This window comes from Leopardus geoffroyi, chromosome A2 (genome assembly GCF_018350155.1).
Source record: "Leopardus geoffroyi isolate Oge1 chromosome A2, O.geoffroyi_Oge1_pat1.0, whole genome shotgun sequence".
In the NCBI taxonomy this organism is placed as follows: domain Eukaryota; kingdom Metazoa; phylum Chordata; class Mammalia; order Carnivora; family Felidae; genus Leopardus; species Leopardus geoffroyi.
Genome location: NC_059331.1, coordinates 26155589 through 26177447, shown reverse-complemented (window position 1 = coordinate 26177447; position 21859 = coordinate 26155589). Strand labels below are relative to the sequence as shown.

Here is a 21859-nt window from a genome sequence, read left to right as displayed (position 1 = left end):
TGAACCCCTCCCAACCTGAGGGTATATAATGAGTTACCCATCACAACCCCAGTGCAGCTCTTTCTACCCATGGGTCCTGTCTCCACGCTTTAATAAAATCGCCTTTTTGCACCAAAGATGTCTTCAAGAAGTCTCTCTTGGCCGTCGGCTCCGGATCCCACGAGCCCATCACCGCAAAACTTCATCAGCAGGAAGAAACACACCAAAGGATCCAGTGTTCCTTCCCTGCTTTTCCCTTCACTCCTCACCCCCAATGGAAGGCTGGGGGGCCGAGCAGGGTCTTCCAGGGGCTTATATGGGGGCTCCTGGTGCCATTCCTTCTGTGTTCCTGCTCCCAGAGGTATAACCAGGGAGGTGGGGCTCCCACACTGGGGAGAGAAAGGCCAGGGCCTAGGGTGAGCCCCACATGAGCCTTGACACTACGAACATGTCCATACAGCACCAGAGCTGGTATCCACACTGTAAAGTGGTGTCACAGGAGTGCCGTGAGGTGAGCAGGAGGTCAGGGGCTAGGTATCCCAGGCATAAAGTCAGGCACAAGCTCCTCCTAGCAGAAGCAGCAGGGAGAGGAAGACACTAACACCAAACACAAACCCTGTTGTCCAAGGGCAGTCGGGACAACAGATGACAGAGCTTCTTGTTTGAGTGAAATCACTGAGATGACGGTTTTCTCGTGTCATCAGGAAAAAGGCTTTCTTTCCTGGAGGCTGTGTTGGTGTCGAGACCCAGTGTGCCCCTTCCCCAGTGCCCTCACTGCCAGGCCCAGCCTGTCTGTCTGGCCTCTCCTGATGAGATATTCCCAGCAGGGCTCACAGAGAAGCAAGCCATCCCCCTGCAAAAAGAGGCAAGTCTTGGGGCGCCTGGGTGGCTCAGCTGGTTAAGTGTCCGACTCTTGATCTCGCCTCAGGTCACGATCTCCCAGATCTCCCCACTCGTGAGTTCAAGCCCCGCATCGGGCTCTGCGCCAACAGCATGGAGCCTGCTTGGGATTCTCTCTCTTGCTCTCTCTACCCCTCCCCCACTTCCATGCGCCCCACCCCCCCAAAATAAATAGATACACGTTTACAAAAAGGCACGTTAAAACAAGTTGTTAATCTGTGTCCTTTCCGCCAGGGTTTGGCAAGAGCTGGTCAGAGACTCAAACCTTTTATTCAGAAACACCACCCTCCAAGAACACTAAGGAAGCCTGACAGAGCAAACATTTAATAAGTTATAAGATACAATTTACAGTTGGCTTTTGATTCCAGTTTTGCTTCCACGTCCCAGTTTCCAAAACCTGTGGTCCTTTCACATGAGGCTTCAGGCTCCTCCGGTTTCTAACAGGGAGGCTATTGCCAACACTTGCCCCCAGCTGCTACATCCTGGTGACTGTCCCCCACCTTGCTCCCTGTCCCACCCACGGAGGCACTCGTGATAACAGCGGCCACTTCCTTAGGACCAAATTGAACAAAGTCTGCCTGCCCAGACCACACCACTCATCCGGGCCCTGAAGTGAGGCAGTGTTCCCCAAACGCTTTAACTTTATTCCAAAACCAGCTCAGATCTGCAGGAAGGGGTGCAAAATGCCTTACACCCCATTTTTGGAACTTGGCACCTGCACGATGCTGTCTAAACAGCCTCGGATGTGATCAGGGCCAAATGAATACAAAGCCACCGAGAGCTGCGTAGCTGTCCTATTTCTGCCCAATGGTGAAAGACCACCGAGGAGCCACCACCGCCCTGCCCGCCTCCCCCGCCAAGGTCAGCAGGAGTTTCATTCTTTCCTTCTATAATTATTTTCCAGAAGTGATCCCCGGGTTGACTGGAGGTGGGTGGGGAGTGTCGTGTCCTGTGACAGGCCTCTGTGTCTGAGGGTGCTGACACAGTGACCCACCTGTGGTCACTTCCAACGTGTTGGCAAGACTCATCAGACTGACAAATAGCTGGAGTGTGTGGTTAAGCCACTGCAGAGTTTCCTTGGACCCAGCGACTTTAGTGGCCTTTAAAGACAAAAGCAAAAACGTGGCTGCCAAGATGGGCACATGTTACAACTTTGCAGGAAAATAAACACTCAGCAGAACGGGAGGAGAGGCACGAGGAAGCATTGAGGCCAGCGCACTCGCTGCCCTTGGCCAAGTGTGGAAAGGCCACGGATGGGCGTGGGGGTGGAGGTGAAGAGTGCTGAAACGATGGCATCTGCCTAAGAGCCTTGTATGTGACACGGGCACTGGGAGAGATGAAGCTGGTTTTAAGTCTTCTTTTCTAAATGACAGCCTACCGCTAGGTCGCCTCTTTCCCCTCGTCCCTCCCCGCCAGTCTCGTTTCATTTTGTGTCACAAACTGGCAAGCCAATTTCATTTTCCAGAAACGTCAGTCTTGCGGGTGATCTGCACCCCCAACAGGTCCGATTTGAACCGAGTGTACATCGAAATCTTCTCAGCCATTGAATGAGTTTGCATTTCTTAAGAGTCCCCAACACGTCCCTAAGGAGTCAGGTCTAGGACTTATTTCTGAAGGTACTTTTTTCAGGATGGGGGTTCAGACCCACAAACAGGCTGGAGGAAACTTTGTATAAAACAAGTTACAAACAAGCAACAAAAGCAACCACCAGAACTCCTCCCAGGATTTGATGAGAACTGTTTTAAGGCACTATGACGTGGAAGGGGCTGCCGGGGATGTGTTCCTCTCCCCACTTCACGGCCAGAACATAATCCCCCTTCTCCTTGACAACGTATGTGACATTGTATTGTTGGTTGCCCACATGCTTCATGGAGACCTCTTCGCAGGGGGTGGTTGGTCCATGGACACCAATCAGCAGCATGTTGGAACCTGGGAGGCAGCAAAAGGTGGTTACTCTGTCAGGATGCATCACAGAAGGCAGAGGAAGGGGAGGGGATATGGGAGCCAAAGGAAAGTTACCAGTGGCAATTATGAGCATAAACTCATAGAGCACAATGGCCCGGGTTCAAATCCTGCCCAGCTGGGTGACTTCCTAGCTGGGTGACCTTGGATGTGGAACTTTACCTCTCTCTGCCTTAGCTTGCCCATCTGTAAACAGATGCTAGCACCTACCCCATGGGCTTGTTGTGAGGTTTACAGTAGTTAGATGTGAAGCCCTTAGCTTGTACCAAGGGCTACAGAAGTGATGGCTACTCTGATCTCATTTATTCTCATAAAAAACTTAAGGAAGGTGCCTTTATTACTCCCATTTTAAATAATAAGAAACTGACTTTTAGAAAGAGACTTCTAAACTTTTCCGGGATCACATGGCTAAATTTGGGGAAGGAAGGAAGGAAGAAAGGAAGGAAGGAAGGAAGGAAGGAAGGAAGGAAGGAAGGAAGGAAGGAAGGAGAGAGGGAGGAAGGAAGGGAAGGAAGGAGGGAGGGAGGGAGCAAGGAAGGAAGGGAGGGAGGGAGAGAGGGAACAAAGAAGGGAAGGAGGGAGAGAGGGAGAGAGGGAGGAAGGAAGGGAGGGAGAGAGGGAACAAAGAAGGGAAGGAGGGAGAGAGGGAGAGAGGGAGGAAGGAAGGGAGGGAGAGGGGGGAAGGAAGGAAGCGAGGGAGAGAGGGAGGAAGGAAGGGAGGGTGGGAGAGAGGGAGAGAGGGAGGAAGGGAGGGAGGGTGGGAGAGAGGGAGAGAGGGAGGAAGGGAGGGAGGGAGAGAGGGAACAAAGAAGGGAAGGAGGGAGAGAGGGAGAGAGGGAGGAAGGAAGGGAGGGAGAGAGGGGGGAAGGAAGGAAGCGAGGGAGAGAGGGAGGAAGGAAGGGAGGGTGGGAGAGAGGGAGGAAGGGAGGGAGGGAGGGAGGGAGAGAGGGAGGAGGGAAGGGAGGGAGGGAGAGAGGGAGGAAGGGAGGGGAGGGAGGAGGGAGGAGGGAGTAGTAGAGTCAAGTTTTCAGCCCAGATGTGCTAGAAGCCAGAATCCAGGCAACTAATCACTGACACCCAAATAAATACCCAAGTTCAAACTGCAGTTAAAGCAATTATCGGCACAGAAGGAGCCAGATTATTGATTCAGTTTGCCCATGTGTAATGGGGATAATGCCACCCTTCCTGTCTATCTTGAGAGCATCTGAAAGAATCAAGAGGCAACAGAGAGGAAAATCACTTAAAAACACTAAGTGCAGGACAATGGGGTGATGAACAAGGTTACTTCCAAGTGGCTGGGTGGCAGGGGTAGGTGGGCACTGCAGGGAAGACCCAAGTCAGCACAGGGTGCCCGGCCTGCCTCCACCCCGACCCTTGAGCGGGACCGGGCTACCTACCGGCTTTGCTGCAGTCCACCAAGAAGGAGCTCTTCTGGCCCACAAAGGCCTTCGAGAGCCCTGCCCCCTTGGAGGTCACCTTGCTGGCGTCCGAGGAGGCCTTGGGGATGGCGCTATAGCAGGTCTCTGTGGATGACCTGGTCACCGACTCCACCAGAATAGATGAGGTCTCGTTGGCTGAGCCAGGGCTGACCAGACGCTGGCCTAGGACGTGGAAGGAAGGGAGGGAGGGAGAAGTGAACACCAGAGCAAGTGGGTCCTCTCAGCTGGAAGAGGTGAGCACCCCAGGCAGAAGCCCCAGGAAAGTCCACCACGCACCCCAACAGCTGGATCCAAAAGCCACCACGTCCTCATCTCACCCCAACACCTGAATCTAAACATCACCATTTCCCCATCTCACACCCACAATGTCTTCCAAACCCCAGAAATTCCTCCCACGTAGCCTCCTGCCACCCGGCAGGATTCACTTCTTTCCATTTATATAAAACACTCTATGTATAAGCAATGTGAAAGCAACGTTACCCGCTGGGGACAACATATAACAAAATACCAAAAATGGTTCTCTCTGCATGTGAGAGGATGATTTTTCTATCTGAATCTTCTAACTTTTCTGCAATGAATCTATACTACTCCTATAACAGTGAACCAAGTAGAGACACGCAGAAGGGATTTACCACAATATTTACGGTGATTACCTTGGGCCCTGGGCCGTAGGGTGGTTTTGACTCATATTTTTTTCTAGTGTTCTGAAGGACCACATTTTTATAAACTTAATAAAACCTTTGATTATTTTAAAGATAAAGGTTAGATGAGGCGCCTAGGTGGCTCAGTCAGTTAAGCATCCAACTTCGGCTCAGGTCATGATCTCATGGCTCGTGAGTTCAAACCCCATGTCGGGCTCTGTGCTGATGGCTCAGAGCCTGGAGCCTGCTTCAAATTCTGTGTCTCCCTCTCTCTGCCCCTCCCACGTTCATGCCCTCTCTCTCTTTCTCAAAAATAAACTAACATTAAAAAAAATTTTTTTAAGTAAATAAAAGTAAAAGAAATAAGGGAATTTTTCAGGTCTCGAAGATTTCAAATATGTAAATATTTCTTTTCTGTCAAAAACAAAAAATATGATTTTTCAACTTCTACACTCCTACTCTGCCAACTTATTTTGTAGCAGGCTGACGCCAGTACCTACCCCACAGGCTTCTAAAGGTGTTTACCCCCCTGAACGTGTCCTACCATTTCTTTATATTCAAGAGTCAAAGTTAGATTCAACATATCTAAAATTACCCAAAGTTTCTAGTATCAAGTAACTCTGTTGACAATCTGACAAGACAAGCTCCACAGAGAAAAAGAATAACTTCAAAGCTGTTTGCTTGTTACCTGTCACCTTGGCCTTGAAAGGACTGCCCACAATGTGGTTGGGCCCGCCATATTTGACACCAATCAGGTAGTTTCCAGGAGCCATGGGGGTGTACATGACTTTGTACCCTTCTGGGGTTTCCTGGCAATCCATTTTAACCTTGGAGGGTCCTTCAATGGTGACAGATAATGTCCCTGGCCCTGCTCGGGTGGTGTTGATGAAAAATTCAGACTGGATACCTGGGGGAAAGGAAAAGGGAATGTCTTACTGATGGTTTGGAGGGATGAGGGGGTGTGGTGTGCAGAGCTTTCCCAGGGGCAGAGAAACAGTGGTGGGGACACACATAGGTTACCTCACGGGGGCGGGGGGGGGGGGGCGAGTGGCAGGGAAACCCCTGGTACTAGCTCTGAGCTCCTGACATGGAGGGCCTCAGGCCCTGGGGGCGGTAACTCCCTTTCCAAGGCGGAGGCAAGAGTGTGGCTGACAGCAAGAGTGTGGCTGACATTTCGCCCACCAGCACCAACAGCCAGGACACCCTGTTCTCTCCTCTGGGCACAAGCAGTGGCTGAGAGCAAGAAGCCCGAGCCATCCTTGTGGGTCTGAAGCACTGTTTCAGCTGCCAGGGCCCAGCCCTGCCTCCAGCGGGTGGGGGATGTGTGGGCCCCTCTGACCTTTCCTCTCTCCTCTGGACTGGAGAAGCTGAGCAGGCCCAGCATCTCCTTCTTCCCCAGCAGGATCCTTGCCCCAGGCTCCATGCTGAAGAGCGGGGCAGCTGCTAGGATCTGCCGGCCCCCCACTTTGCCACGAACACCAGCAACAAAAACAGGGCCAAAACCAGCAGCTCCCGCTAACTGAGCTACACCTGCACCGCTCAGGCTCCAGATCTCATACTAAGCATCATGTTAGGTGCCCAGTGATTCCTGTTTGACAAATGACAGGGACTCAGGGAGGTTCAGGCACTTGCCAGTCAGCGCTACAAACCAGCCTGTGTGGCTCTGGAGCCTCTTGACTGGCTGGGGGACCTCCTGCACAGACATCCTGCCTTGTGAAGAAAGAAGAGCTGAGCCGACCAGTGACCATGCTGGCATTCCTGCCTGAGCCCAATGCCCGGCAAAAGTCCCCACTCCAGCAGGCCCTTTGCAGTCCAGAGAGGGGAGGAGGTGGTGGGTGAGGGCTGCCTGCTACAGCGCCCTCTATGGGCCATCCCTGGTACAGCATCCTTGTGCTGGGCAGTGCTTTTTCCAGAGCCCTAGATGCCACCCCAGCTGGGAACTATTTTGGTTTAATTACAGCTCCTAAGCCAGAGAAAGAATTATTGTTCTGGCTATCAATAAAACAAAGGCGCTGCTATCATGCAACCCCCAAACACACAAACCCAGCTGCTTCTGGAAGCTCCTGAGGCTCCTGTCCCAGGCGCAACCCCCCCCCCCCGCCCCCAACTATCTCAACCTTATTTCTGAACTGTAGAGCCAAGAAGCCTCTCATGCAGCAGCTGCAGAGCGAGGCTGTGCGGGGAAGGAAGGGGTGTTGATCAACAAGGGGACGGCATTTCCAGGAAGTAGCTGCAAGGCAATGATAAGGAAAGATATTTTTGAAGTAAAGATGAAAAGACCTGGCTGTAGTGAAGCCCCACCGATTTTAACAAGTTGCTCGGTTCCTGAGAAAGATCCGTGAATCCTGGCTGTGAGGGCTCGGAAAGACAGGGGAGCTGAGGTGGGAAAAGGCAACTAAGGAATCGCAGGGCAAGAGCTACCTGGAACAACCTATCGGACAGGCTCCTTCATTAATCCCATTTTACAGGAAGGAAGTGGAGATTCGGTGAGGTCAAATCTCTTGCGCCAAGTCACACGGCTGGGGAATTGCAGGGCTGGGATGTAAACACAAGATCTGCCCAGCCTGGACCTAAGGCACTTGCCTGAGAGAAGTCAGGAGAAAGAAAATCCACATGCAGGAGTCCCTCTGTCCACTGCCTCCAGCTAGAACCAATACGTACCCCAAACGTCTCGGGCATAGCAGTCCTCCCCCCCAACCCCGCAGATGCACGGCTGAGTTCTTGTGAATTCAGTGCATGTTTACTGCAGCGCTACTCCATCGTGAAGGTGGGCGAGGGGTCCGGGGAGGGAAGGGGGCTCTTCCGATCCCCCTCGTGCACCCTGGGGAAGCTGGAGCCTTTCAGGCTGCTCTCCCAATCCGGAGTGTCTAGAACTCCCTGGTCTAACTCTTGACCTCTCAACTCCTCTGCCACAGAAAGTCCCACCCCAAATTCATCACATTCCCCTGCTCCAAAACCTGCAGAATGGGCCATTTCAAGCTCACGCCAAGAGATACAGCAAGCCTACCCATAAAAACACAGAGGGTTTGCTTTTTTCTGAAGGTCAGGATGCCAGGCCCTCTAGCAGCCAAGCATAGATACCTTTTCATTCCATGCACACTACAGCTGTGTAATCTTGGGATGGATATTTGGGAAAAGGCTTGGGAGCAGGAGGGCTAGAAAAACAAGACGCCCTCCCCTTGACAAGAGCAATATTTACACAGGGTTCAAAACAGGCCTGCTCTGTACCTCTCCCTCCTGGCTGGGAGTTTCCCTGCAAGACGGGCCCCTTCTCTCAGTGGCATCCAGCGCTTGCAAAGCACAGCCTGAAACCCAAGCTCCCGAGAAGGCATGCGAACAGCCAAGAGGAAGCAGGAGAGGCCCGAGCACAGCAGGTGTGACCCAGCAGGAGGGTGAGGTGGCTGCTGGCAGCTGCAGGAGACCTCAGTGGCTGCTGTGGGACCTGGACCAAGGCATGCATGGTTCCAAAGCCAGGAGGACCCCACATGGTCTTTAATGGTGTGTGGTTTGCCGGGGACCAAACGCCTGCACTACTGCCCGGGAACCGTTCCAGGGCAGCTCGGAGAACAGGGGTCCTGGTTTAGGATACCCCACAAATTGGGCCACAGGTGCAGTCACTACCTCTGAGCGAGCCAGCCACTGAGAGAGGCAGCAAAGCACCGGGGTTAAGGGCATAGGCTTTGAGTCATGGACCTGGACTGATTCCTGGTCCTGTGCTCTTTCAGCTAAGTAAGCTTAGGGAGTGACTCAACGTTTCTGAGCCTCACTTTCCTCATCTGTAAAATGGAATGGACTAGGGTGAAGTGTTACCATGCCTTCTATATGGGGCAAGCTGCTGGCCCAGAGTTCAGTGTGGAGGCAGACTGGATGGGCCTGGGGAGTCCAGAAGCACTTACACCACCCCTGTGGGTGGTTCTGCCGAGGCTACTGCTTTGACCAGAATTCTGGGGTGGCATGCCAGCCCGTCAGTCACTCCTGCACCTGGGCAGGGCCCCTAGGCCACTTAAGACACTGGCTCCCTAGGGCTGGATGCCAGGTAACTACAGCCACTCATCCCATCGCCCAGTGGGAGGCAGGTCTGCTCTAACCCCCTCACGGCATCGGGGGAGACTTGATCAAAATGCATACACATGAGGGACTCGAGCCTGGGACTGGGCTGCCTTCCAAAGGCCCAAAGTAATACCCAGTGCAGGGGTGCCTGGGTGGCTCTAGTCGGTTAAGCGTCCAACTTCGGCTCAGGTCATGATCTCATGGTTTTTTAATTCAAACGCTGCATCAGGCTCTCTGCTGTCAGCACAGAGCCCGCTCCAAATCCTCTGTCCCCACCTCTGTCTGCCCCTCCCCTGTTCACGCACTCTCTCTCAAAAATAAAAACATGAAAAAAAAAAAAAAAAGTAACACCCAGTGCAAACTGTGTCCCAGTGAGTCTGTGTCTACAGACATGTCCTGCAGAGAAGTGTGACTGGATAAGCTCCCCATGCTGGCACTCCACACCAGTGACCCACCCAATGCCCACTTGTAGGTTCATGGTATGAACGCTAACTGCAACCATTACAAGGCGGGTAGATCTGTGTTTTGACACAGAAAGTTCTTTAAGATGTCAAGCGAGGGACACCGGGGTGGCTCAGTCAGTTAAGCATCCGATTTCAGCTCAGGTCATGATCTCACTGTACGTGAGTTCGAGCCCCGCATCAGGCCCTGTGCTGACAGCTCGGAGCCTGGAGCCTGCTTCGGATTCTGTGTCTCCCTCTCTCTCTGCCCCTCCCCCACTCGCACTCTGTCTCTCTCAAAGATAAATAAACATTAAAAAACAAAAGATGTCAGGTGAAAAAAGTTGTACAATATGTGCAACAAGATTGTTTCTGTAAAATAGAAGCAAAACGATATGCTACCTTCTTAACAAATGAACCAGCTAAGCAACCAAGCGACCAAGCATGAGGACGTCAGAAGGTCCTCCCCAGAACTGCCAGTGGTGTTTCCTTTTGTTCTATATGGAGGGAGGGAGAAGCAAGGAGATGGGGCCAGTCTCGTTTCTGTATGTCTTAGCTGCCTGTCTCTTCCACAGTCAAACGTGTTCCGTCCATGGCAAAGACTAAAAACAAATCGTAACAAGCCCAAAGAGCTCTAGAGCTCTGCCACCATCTTTTCTCCTTCTCTGTTAGGACCGGAAATTAAAAGGAGGAGGCTATGACAGGTCCTACTGTCGATTCAAGGTTGTTTCTGGGAGCCCAGGGACTGTGTGATGGAACCAATGGTAGGAGACCTCCCAGGAGGCCCATTACACGCACTGAGTTTGGTGCAGGCAAAGAAACACTCAAAAGGAAAAGATGGGGTGCTGCAATCCATCATGGTCAGTGTCCTGGCCCTGAAGTCAAGGCACGAGGCCAAGGAAGACAGGCAAAGCATAGCAAACAGTAACGAGGTTGATAACACGGTCATCAAGGCCTTGCTCTGGACTTAATTGTGGGCCAAACCGCACATCCCAAAACAACCCTGGAGAGCAAGGGCCCCAAGTGCACATTACTGCAGCTTCCCTGAGGAGAGTGTGGAGAAGGCTTCCCGAAGCTTGATGAGCACCCACTGGCTCAGAGACGAGAGGCAGAGGTAGTGTGTTACCTGTGGTGCCCCCCTCGAGCCCCGCGCCATAGGCGGACACCAGGGCAGGGTTCCCCGCCTGTCCAGGCTCCCCGACGCGCACTTTGAAGGGGCTTCCAACCACGTGGCTCCCGTTGAACTTGACATCGATCGTGTGGATGCCATTCTCGTGGGGGATGAAGCGAACGGCATACTTATCTAGGAGAGCGAGCAAAGCACAGGGTAAAGCCGAGGATGCAGACACTACCACGCGAGGTGAGGACGATGGAGGGAAGGCCAGCCTGAGATGGTGAATTTTAAACCATAAGACAACAGCTCTACTGGAAGCCTGGCACCCAGTATGTTGCATTTCAAAACCAGATGGGGGCCTATTTCTGCGTCCCTTGTCAACCCTTTGGGAAATGCATCCAAATCTCCAATTCTAGGTTTCATCCTCTCTGGTGTCTGTCTCAGGAGATTGCTTTATGAAAAGCTCACTTCTCACAGAGTTGCTCTACTTGGCCGCTTGAAGGGGAAAAAAGTTGGTTCTAACCGGCATTAAAGCTTCTGAATTAAACTCTAAGCTAGCAGGTGCCCCCCGCCAGGGCAACAGCCAGGTTTTTCACTGTGTGTTTGGGTCACGGCATGTGGCAAAATAATCTGTCAACTGAAATGGACACGGAGAATATCCATCCGCCGTGCACCGCCTGAACACCCCTTCCTCCATGAAGCCCTCCCACCTGGGAGGCAGACCTGTTCTCCCCCCAACTCTCCAGATGTCTACCTTCACTGTACATGTGGCAGGGCACACAGCAAATGCCCAATAAAGGCAGTGATCACAGGGTTCCTCCTTAAGCTTCGGGGCCCACAATCACTGTCACTTCCTCTGAGAAGCCCTCTGGGCCTCACCAACAGAAACTATTTTTCTCTCCTGCCCTGATCATTTTTGCCATTTGGTTCTTGGTTCTCCTGTGGCATTGGTGACCACCTGGGGTCCTCTCCAGGGCACTGCAGGCTTCTGGCCAGGTCCCCAGTCCACTCTGAGCCCCTCTTCGAGGGCAGGCATCATGCCTTACCGTCTTGCCAAGTCTCTCACACTTAATACATGTTCCCTGGCAAAACGGCTAGTTAACGTTGATTATGTCAGAGAATTCTGTACATCAAGGGAGCAGGCGGGAAAATCTTATGCTATTAAGCATACTAGAGACGCAGATTCTTTGAAATTTAAATTTAGGGATGAACCTCAATGCACCTTTCCCTCGGAGTAAAGTGAGATCAAATGGTACTTACTCATGTCATAAGGTCAATAACGTAATAAAAATCTGTAAGATTTTGTTAAAATATGAGAAAAAAATCACAATTGAATGTAATGTGAAAGGAATCTGAAAAACAACCGAAAATAAAGCAGTATTTGTTTAGAAAAAAGAAATGGAAGGCTAGATCCCAAAGCATCTCCCTGTCCCTGGCAAATGTTTATACCCTGATTTGTAAACAACGCCTGGCAACAACAGCAGAAGGGAATCTGAAGGCTGGCTGGCCTCCGTGAGGTTCATTAGTCCTCTGCTGGGGAGCACATTTGTAGAAATGTGCCTCGGGGAGGTGCAGATGCCGGGACCTGCACGCCCTGCCTTTGGCTTACCTGGCTCGAGCTCAGACACATGACACTCCTCCACGGCTCCTGACGGGCTGTGCACCTTTGCATCAATCTTGCCTTTCGCCCCATTCAACCTTATAGCAAAGGAGGCTGGCTGGTTAACTTTTAATCCCGATTCCTGAGAATTTAATACATTAAACAGGTTACGGCCTTTGGTGTTTGGCCTTTGGTGGCATACACTGACCCGACCCGGGACTCCAGGGGACAGTTCTCATGCAAATAGGCCCAGAAGGTTTATCCTTATAACATGTGACGACAGAAGAGCAGGTGGCTTGTTGCACGCTCCTGGTTTTAAATAGAAGACAGTAGAGACACTCAGTGGGGTGGTCTAGCGCCTTGATTCGTGCTGGAAGAAACAGTTACTTGATTCGGAGACTCAGTCATCCGGTTAACAAAACTATATAGTTTCTGCATCCCAAACAAGACCCGGACAACCAGAAAACCCAGTGTCTTCCAGGTCAAAAAGGAAGTCCCACCCCACCCCCCGCCCCACCTTTTTGAAGTTTATTTATTTTCACAGAGAGAGAGAGAGAGCTCACGAGCGAGCTTGTGAACATGCGCACACAAGTGGGGGAGGGGCAGAGAAAGAGGGAGAGAGAAAGAATCCCAAGCAGGCCCCACACTACCCACGCAGAGCCTCAACTCATGAAAGGTGAGATCATGACCTGAGCCAAAATAGACACTTAAGTGATGCCCCAAGGGCCCCCTTTTAAGAGGAGCCTGGCAGCTGACAAAACCATGTAGTCACCAACATGAACAAAGTTTTATGTCATTGCTCTTTTTTATCTCAAGGGTAGGAATGGAGACAACGTTTAACAAACTTGTAAAGGACTATATATGGTTAAGAATCAGCAGGACCTAGGTGACTACCACTTCCTGGCTATGTAAGTTGTTTAACCTTTGAGTCTTGGTTTCCTCATCTGTAAAATGGGCACAATAACCAAATATATACCAGAGAGCTACTGTGAGGATGAAATAAAGTTATGCATTTGAAGCACTCAGCACAGGGCCCGACCTATACACAGAAAGACTAAAAAATCGTTAAATATTAATAAGCATTTAGAAGTTGTCTGTACCCCGCTGAAAACACAATAGGGAAAAGGATAGCTTTCACTCTTCACTGGGTAAGTTTCACCCTCCACGCTCTGGGAGGAAGGGATTAGAGATCTAGATGATTAAGACACAGATACATATTTTTAAAGTAGGCTCCACGCCCAGTGCAGAGCCCCGTGTGGGGCTTGAACTCACTACCCTGAGATCAAGACCTGAGCTGAGATCAAGAGTCGGATGCTCAACCGACTGAGCCACCCAGGTGTCCCATATGCTTAAGATATTTTAAGATTGGCCAGTCCTGAACTGCAAAATTTTACAAGTTAGCAGTTTTGATATAAACTTGATTGGACAGCCACTCCTCACTGTGTGATTGAAGAACTTGGGGGGGGGTCTTGTTAAAATACAGATTCTGATCCAGTAGGTCTGGGGGTCTGAGGACAGCCTGAGAGTCTAGGATTCTTTTTTTTTTTTTTTTGAGAGAGAGAGAGAGAGAGAGAGAAAGAGAACAAGAGGCAGGGAGGAGCAAAGAGAGAGGGAGAGAGAGAATCCCATGCAGGCTTCTCGCTTTTAGCACAGAGCCCAACTTGGGACTTGAGCTCATGAACCATGAGATCGTGACCTGAGCAGAAATCAAGAGTTGGACACTTAACTGACTGAGTTACCCAGGTGCCCCCAGGGCAGTTTTCAAAACTTAGACTGCTGAATGGTACCATTTGTCTTTCCTTTTTTCATAAATGTCTTTTTTTTTTAAGTTTATTTATTTTGAGAGAGCGAGAGAGGAAGAGAGAGCGTCCCAAGCAGGTTCCTTGCTATTAGCACAGAGCCCAATGCAGGGCTTGAACTCACAAACTGAAATCATGACCTGAGCTGAAATCAAGAGTCAGACACTTGATGGACTGAGCCACCCAGGCACCTTGAGATTCTAGGATTTTAATAAATCTCCCAAGCGAGGGGCGTCTGGGTGGCTCAGTCGGTTGAGCGTCTGACTTTGGCTCAGGTCATGATCTCACGGTTTGTGGGTTTGAGCCCCGCATCGGGCTTTGTGCTGACAGCTCAGAGCCTGGAGTCTGCTTCGGATTCTGTGTCTCCTTCTCTCTCTGCCCCTCCCCTGCTCTCGCTCTGTCTCTCTGTGTCTCTCTCTCTCCCTCTCAAAAGTAAGTAAATATTAAAAAAAAAAATTAAAAATAAACCAACAAATAAATAAATAAATAAATTCCCAGGCAATACCGAGGCTGCTGACCCGGGACCACATCTTTGTAACGAGGCACTGACATTGCACTGCCTAATTTGGTAGTCACTAGCCACACGTGACTATATATTTTTACATTTAAATCAGTTAAATTAAATAAAGTTAAAGATTTGGTTCCTCAGTTACACTAGCAACACTTCAAGTGCTCAACAGCCACATGTGGCCAGTGGCTACCACATTGCACAGGGAAGATGTGAGACATTTCCATTGTTGTAGAACATCCTATTACACTGTGCTGTGCCAGAGCTTACAGACTGGGGAGCGAGGACTGCACCCAAAATTAAGGAATCTTTGATCACCAGATTGCCCCCAGCCCATCAACCCTTCCTCCACAAAATGTCAGCCGACTCCAATTTTCTAAAAAGTCTTAAAAGCAGGACAAAACAATACATGCCTCTCTTTTCCTAACCAGCACCAGATGTGGGCCTGCAGGCCTCGAGCAAATCTCCGATAAATAATTTACATATCACTCAGCACCAAGTGACCCAGGAAAAACAGGACAAGCTGACACTCGTCCCTTCTACCGTAGCAGCTGGTTACAAACGCCTGACGGATACACAGCCTGCTGCACACTTACTCAAATATTTATGACCTAACTGTGTTGAGAGGACTCTACAGAAAAGTTTTCTGGAGAAGATTTCTCCAAACCAGGTTTTTGGAAACAGAACCATATACATTACCTGAATCCATTTGCCGCTAAATCCTCAAGAGAGAGATAAACACCTCAGAAGATCTGAAAGAAATCTTCGAGATGCATGAGGGCAGTTCTTTGCCCTCAACAAATGCTGGGTTTATCTCCCTCCATAGGTTTTAGTTAAGTCGGCCACAAAAGGAACTTCTGTTAAGAAGCCTTTAAATGAAACACAAGAAAAACATCTACACCACAGTGACCAGCTAGCACCCTTGGTATGCTCCAGATGAGGCCTCTTCAATCTGTGGACCATGATTTTTGTTTGGGGGTCAGTCTGGGTTCCCTGATATCTCAAACAACTAGCAATTCCAATTGTCCTCAGGGTAAGGTCAGAATCTGAAATGTAAACCAAATGCACGGAACTAGATCCGATGACATCACCAACCTGAGATACAGGACTGGGTTTTCATTCAGTATTTTTAAGAACCGGGGGGTAGCTGAAAGCTAGTTGGAAAGCCCCTTAACCAAAAATCAGATTTTGGGATTGTGGTGTTATTCCTCAACCGAATTGCTTACTCCTGATGGAGACACCTAGTTATTTTTCAAAGACCCAAAGGCATCTCTAGTGGTTCTTAGTTTGGTTGCCGGCTCTAATGCAACCTTGAATTCAAGAGCCTGTTTAAGACAGTAATCACGTGCTACCGTGCCAGGGTGGGGATTAAGGAGGCCACCGTTAAAACCACAGGTTGTGGAGCCACAGAGACCTCACTCTGCCTCATATTAGCTGGCTCCTGGTAGCCATAACCAATCTATACCTTGGTTTTTCCATCTTTAAAATGGGGTCAAGAAACCTACTGACCAGGCTGTTGCAAGGATTTAACAAGGTAATACTGATGAAGTTCTTACACAGTGCCTTGCACACTTATAAATAAATCACCGTAGTAAAATCAATCACAATTGACTTACTTGACAAAAAGGAAGCCAAAAATAGTAGGCAAAACATCAATGGACTGTTAGTCTTGTGTTTGTTCTGTTTGAAAGCCCTCCTTATTGCTTAACCAATTATTAACAGGCCTCCTTTGTTTCTCTTGAATAACTATTTAAAAAACAAACTTGTTCTCAAACGCTGAGGTGTTCGTTGACTGTGGCTCTGTGTTCACTTGCCCCAACTGTCTCCTGTCCTCAGTGTGGGGGCGGGGGCTGACTCTGCCATGGGAAATCTCCCCTATAAGTTGGCAGCATGTGCGGTCAAACCAGGATGGGCCCTTGACTGAGGGGATTGAAGCGGCCTCCGGAGTCCAGGGCTTCACTGGTCAGCCTGTGGCCAATGAGATGGATGCTTCCTTGCGTCTCACCTGAAGGCTCAGAACAGTGAGGCGGCGGGCGTCGTCAGATGGCGCGATGACTGGCACCAGGTAGGGACTTTCGGGGATGTGCTCATCGTTGAACTTGATGGATACCTCGTAGTTACCTGTGGGGACAGGATAGTCCCATCATTTCAGAGATTCTGAGAAGGTGGTTCCAGAGCAGTCTCTTGCTTCTTTGCTAGGACTGAAATGTCTTCCAAGAGATCCTACCCCCCCTCCGTGGCCATGGCTGTTGGGTTGAGGGCAGGTCACCTGGCTGAAGCTGAGCCAATAGGATTCTCTTAGTTGGGCAAGGGCAGAGATTCTTAACCTGGGCCCTCTCCAATGGCCTGTGTATACAGCTCAGGAGACCCATGAAACTTGAATGGGGAAACAAAAATTTTATCTTTATTTTCACTAACTTCGAGCTAAAATGTAGCATTTCCTTTCTTTAGAAATGTCAACAAGAAACCACGGCACATTAGAAGCACTTGTGACTTTGTCACCAACAAAGATCACAGACATTTTTCTTCACTTTACAGTTTTACATACAACTTGACATGTCATTTATACTTACCACTATTTTGAAATTGCGGTAGCTAATAGACCATCACCAAATCCTACGATTTAATGTATTAATGGGAAGATAACCATCTGCTGCTGTGTTACACATTTCTTGAAGATTTTGATAACTACATTTTAGTATAATTGATTTCCTTTAAAATCCAATGTATTTTATTCTATATGTTTTAAAACATTATCCTGAGAACAGTCCCCGTAGGTTTTATGCCCAGAGGGATCCATGGCACACAAAAGGCCAAGAGCTGCCGCTCAAGGGAGCTCAGATGCTGAGGCCACTCTTTCAGAGAAGCCACAACAGCTAGTGGCCAAGGATGGGTGGAGAAGGCTGGTCTGTGGAAAGAATGACATGGCTGAATGAAAGCTGGAGGCAGAGAGGTCAACAAAGAAGGACAAGAGAACAAGAATTCCTGCCCCTTGGAGGTCTGACATGATTTCTAGGAGATGCTCCCATGCGCCCATACAGACAAATTCCTCTTTTCACTGAGCTAGCTTGACAGGTTTCTGCTCCTTACAATCTAACCATCCCCCTACAAGGAAAACGTCCTCAGCTGGTCCTTGGTTACATACCAGGCTCCTGGGCAATGTAAGACACACCGCACGATCCATTTTTATGGTCATCGAACGTAATCTCGGCCTTACTGGGGCCCTCAACGGCAATGGACAAGCCCCCAGCGCCTGCTTCCCGGGTCCAGATGCTGAACTCAGCTGAGATAAAGAAACACCTGGTTAGTGACTGAGCCCCAGATAGGCCCTCTTGCTCAAACAATGCTGGGTTACATTTGCTGCCTTTTTCTTTAACCCCAAGCAGGGCCCTAAGGGAAGGAATCACTGATGTTTCCCAAGCACCACCCATGAAAACATTAAGTTCATAAGAAACGAGACATCTTTGAACACACCAACTAAGGCAGAAAAAGATGAGAATGTTCCGTTTTTGTCCCTGTAGATCTTCCCGCCAGCAACCACCACTACAATAGGTTTTGTAGAATTCTAGTGTGTTCCACGGAATGTTAGTGTTGAAGGATGCTCTACAAAGAGCTTCGTCCGTCTGCTCCTCACTCCGACGCCCACACACTCAGTCATGATATAGGCTCCGCGGAGTGCCCCCGTGAGAAACTTGTTTAGCTTTGGGTCAGCGAGCCATTCCCAAACATGTTTAGCCACAGAAGCCTTGTTTAAAAAAATTTTTTTTTAATGTTTATTTATTTTTGAGAGAGAGAGACAGACAGAGCGTGAGTGGGGGAGGAGCAGAGAGAGAGACACACACAGAGTCCAAAGCAGGGTCCAGGCTCTGAGCTGTCGGCATAGAGCCTGACGTGGGGCTCGAACCCACGAACTGTGAGATCATGACCTGAGCCGAAGTCAGATGCTTAACCAACTGAGCCACCCAGGCGCCCCTACAGAAGCCTTGTTTTAAAGAATGCCCCTTAACAACCACCATCGGAATCACATACACTGAGTCTTTCTCTGGAATAGGGTGAAGGGTGTGGGGTGCTGACACCGCCAGGCCCCTTGTCTTCTACCCAAGTTAAAAGCCTGCCCGAATGCTCACCTGGGACACCTGCTTCTCCTCTCTCCAGGCCGGGGCCTCCCGCACGGACCTTGTGGGCGCCCCCCTCGCCGAGTGGCCCCACCGTGAACTGGAAAGGGCTGCCGGTCACATGCTGGCCGCGGTACTTGACGCTGACTGTGTGAACACCCATCTCCTGGGGCACAAACCGGACGCAGTGCGAGTTCTTCCCCATGGACACAATCTCTGCCTCGGTCACGCGGCCAGAGGGGCTGGTGACATGGGCCGACATGTCACTGCTGTCAATTTCTGAAAGGGGGCAGGAGTTTGGGGAGGTAGAGAGAGCAGGGTTAGGGTGAGGGACCAACACAGAGCAGGACATGCAGGACAGGCAGCAGAGGTTGGCAAGGCGGGTGCAGCCCAGGGGTGTGGGATGCTCAGGCTTTTTCCCATTCAGCCGGGATACCTACCCTCCAGTCTCCCTCAAATCCTGGGAGGCTGTGGCCAGCATGGAGGCAGTAGGGCCCCTCTGGCCACCTAGTGCAGAGAACATTCTAGGGACAGTGACACTTTCTGCCCCACCAAGTACTTTTACAGTCTTCCTGGATGGAGCTAATTCCACATGGCAGTTTCAAACCAGAGTCTGGGGCTGACAGTTACAGCATGTAAATAAAAACTACAATAGCTCAGATGTTTCTAAGCCAAATGTGGTATGTGGCCATCTAGCATGCTTATAGAGGCTCTTCTCCATAGGTGGGTAAGGGTAGAAAACTCCAGACACATCACCCCGTACTTTCAAGAAGCTTTGGCATTTCTTTTAGGCAACAAGACAAAAATGCATTTAGAGAAAAAAGGTGAACACCTGTTGGTCACAACGGCAAAGGGAAACCATGCGTGAGCAAAGCTTTGAGCAAATCAAATACCAGAGGCCGTGCTTTCAGAAAGTGACGTCTCAGGTCACCAACATTGGGAAGCAGACCACGTCTGCTGCACCTGACACGTGCTCATGCCATGCCAGTGACTGTGCCTGCACTGACGTGGTGGAGACAGGTACACCGCATGCTGGGTGACCAAGTAATGCCATCACCTAGAGCCACATGAAGCGCGCTCGCCAGCCCTACACGATCTGGGCTGAGCAGCCATGACTTTGAGCCCTGAGGACAGAGAACGGAAGGGGGGTTGAGGAGAGGGTCACCCCACATGGCCTGGGTCTGGAAGACATCTGGAAGTTCGTGAGCTGTCCTCTGACAACAGGGGACCATTTAGGTAATGAGAGGAAGAGTGAGTCTCATCCAGAGTCATCTGGTACCAAGTAGCTGATCACAGCAAATAGGAACTGAGCCAGAGAGTCTTTAGATAGAGTAATCGACCACACTAGTTCCTCAGGAAACAGACAAAGGGAACAAACAGCTGATTTGCACAACGAGAAATGTAAAGCAAATGAAAACACAGTCCATGTCCCTAGTGACCCAAGAAATGAGGCTGGAAACTGGACCCCTTATTTTCCATCAGAATGATCAAAGTGGGAACCAAACACCGTGCCCAGTGCTGGTGGGGGAATGGATAAACGGGTACTGATCCTTTTTCTGGAGGGCAGTCTGCCAAGGTGTAGCAGTTTTTGAAACACATCAGACCAGTAGTCCCACGCTGGGACATCCATCCGACATGAAGGTCGCCTGAGCACATGGTGGAGAACGTTCGTTCCAGAGCGCCGATTGTTGGAACCCAGGGATGGAAAAGAGTGTACTTGGAATAGGACTATACGATGAAGGACGGTGCATCTGGACATGGAATGGAATCTCATGTACTCACTAAAAATATGGAAGTATCTTTTTTGACGTGGACTATGGTGTGTAACAAGGACACAAGTGTGATCTGAAACTGACCCCATGTGTTCATGAGTCTGGAGGCAATCAGGGTTCAGCTCCGGGCCTCAGATGTGAACCTCAACCTCCCCATGCCCCCGGTTGTTGGGGGATGAGGTGACACTTACTTTCCTCGTTTTTGAACATGTGAACTTTTCACGATCACAAGGCATTAGCTCTTTCTAATAAGTGATTCTGTGTGGACACTGCAGCAATGAGGCTTTCCCCATATTCTCATGTGATGACTGCGCCTCTGCCCAGGAAGAACCTGCCACCCGCCAATGACTGCTCAGAAGGCAAGGTAAGTAGACACGGGACAAGTTCGGAAAAGGGGGAAATGCAGTGTAGGAGAAACGGCCCCCTCTCCAGATCACATCACGAGCTTCATGAGTCTTCATGAAGACTCTATAGATATTCCGTGCCACAGGATCTGTCCAACAATATAGTGTGTGCCAGCCTCTGGGCAGAGGACCCTCAGAATCTGCACTCACAGTGACGTCTCTTTATAGAAGGAACCCCAGGCCACATTCAGACAGACTGAAGTGTCTGTTTACACAGTTCACGGCCAAAGGGCTGAATGTGGCCCACCCACCCAGTCTCCACTCTCATTTTAGGGATGGAAGGGAAGAACTAACTTTGGAAGGATGCCATAAGGCTGACACTTCTGAAATACTTCGAAATATTGGCATCAGCAGGGTCAATTCTCTCACTGACCTGACTCTATTCCACAGAGAGTAAATTCAAATCTAAAAGCTTATTTATCTTCCCCCCATGTGACACAGTAAAGCTATTTTCATTCAGAAGAGCAAAAAGGTGGCAGGTAAGCAGATTTTTTTTCTCAGGTGGGGCTCTGTGAAAACAGTATTAAAAATATAAATAAATACAATACTTACTTACTTAAAAGCAGTCACCCATAGAGGACTTAGTATGTTCTAGGTCACACCCGGACGTGGTTTCTAATGGCGCCTACCGCCCTGACCCCTAAACAACTCATACTCACCTGGGATTTTCAGGTTCAGGTCACAGATGCTTCCGACAGTGGCGACAGACGGGGCCCGACTGGTACGGGTGATGCTCTCCTTGACTCTTCCCTCTCCGCTGATCTTCACGGTAAACGGGCTCCCTGCAAGAACCAAGAAGACCCTTGTGAGCAGCCCAGATAGGCTGAGGCACAGCATTTATAGAAAACCTAGGTGTCGGACGGGGAGGGCAGAGGGGACCAGACTCACCAGGCACGTGCTCATCAGCAAACTTGGTGGAGACGATGTAAACCCCAGGCACAGTGGGGAAGTAGGACACCTTGCAGGTGCCATCTTCCAGGTCCTCTGTCTGGATGTCCACTTTGCTGGGGCCTTCCACAGCCAAGGATATGCCACCATAACCTGCAACACCGTGGCCCAGAGCTGATGGGACTGCAACTCACTGGGGGTGGGGGGGCTCCATGCATGCAGCAAGGACATCAGGCTCTGGAAATGCG

The 21859-nt window shown here is 50.1% G+C and overlaps 1 protein-coding gene across 7 annotated transcripts in view; it reads right to left on the bottom strand.

Moving 5' to 3' along the window:
- Positions 1–1185: 1185 nt before the first annotated feature.
- FLNB (filamin B) overlaps positions 1186–21859 on the bottom strand; it is a 143162-nt gene continuing 122488 nt past the window's right edge. For 6 of the 7 annotated variants that reach the window (XM_045493338.1, XM_045493339.1, XM_045493340.1 and 3 more), the window contains 10 exons: positions 21612–21764; positions 21383–21505; positions 18560–18826; positions 17578–17715; positions 16438–16553; positions 12135–12267; positions 10538–10714; positions 5610–5828; positions 4239–4442; positions 1186–2808 (listed from right to left, as the gene is read on the bottom strand). In XM_045493338.1, coding sequence (XP_045349294.1) covers positions 2621–2808; positions 4239–4442; positions 5610–5828; positions 10538–10714; positions 12135–12267; positions 16438–16553; positions 17578–17715; positions 18560–18826; positions 21383–21505; positions 21612–21764 — 1718 coding nt within the window. In that variant the 3' untranslated portion in view covers positions 1186–2620. Of the gene's footprint in view, positions 2809–4238; positions 4443–5609; positions 5829–10537; positions 10715–12134; positions 12268–16437; positions 16554–17577; positions 17716–18559; positions 18827–19604; positions 19672–21382; positions 21506–21611; positions 21765–21859 lie in introns of those variants that run through there. The other variant, XM_045493344.1, reaches the window with a different exon arrangement.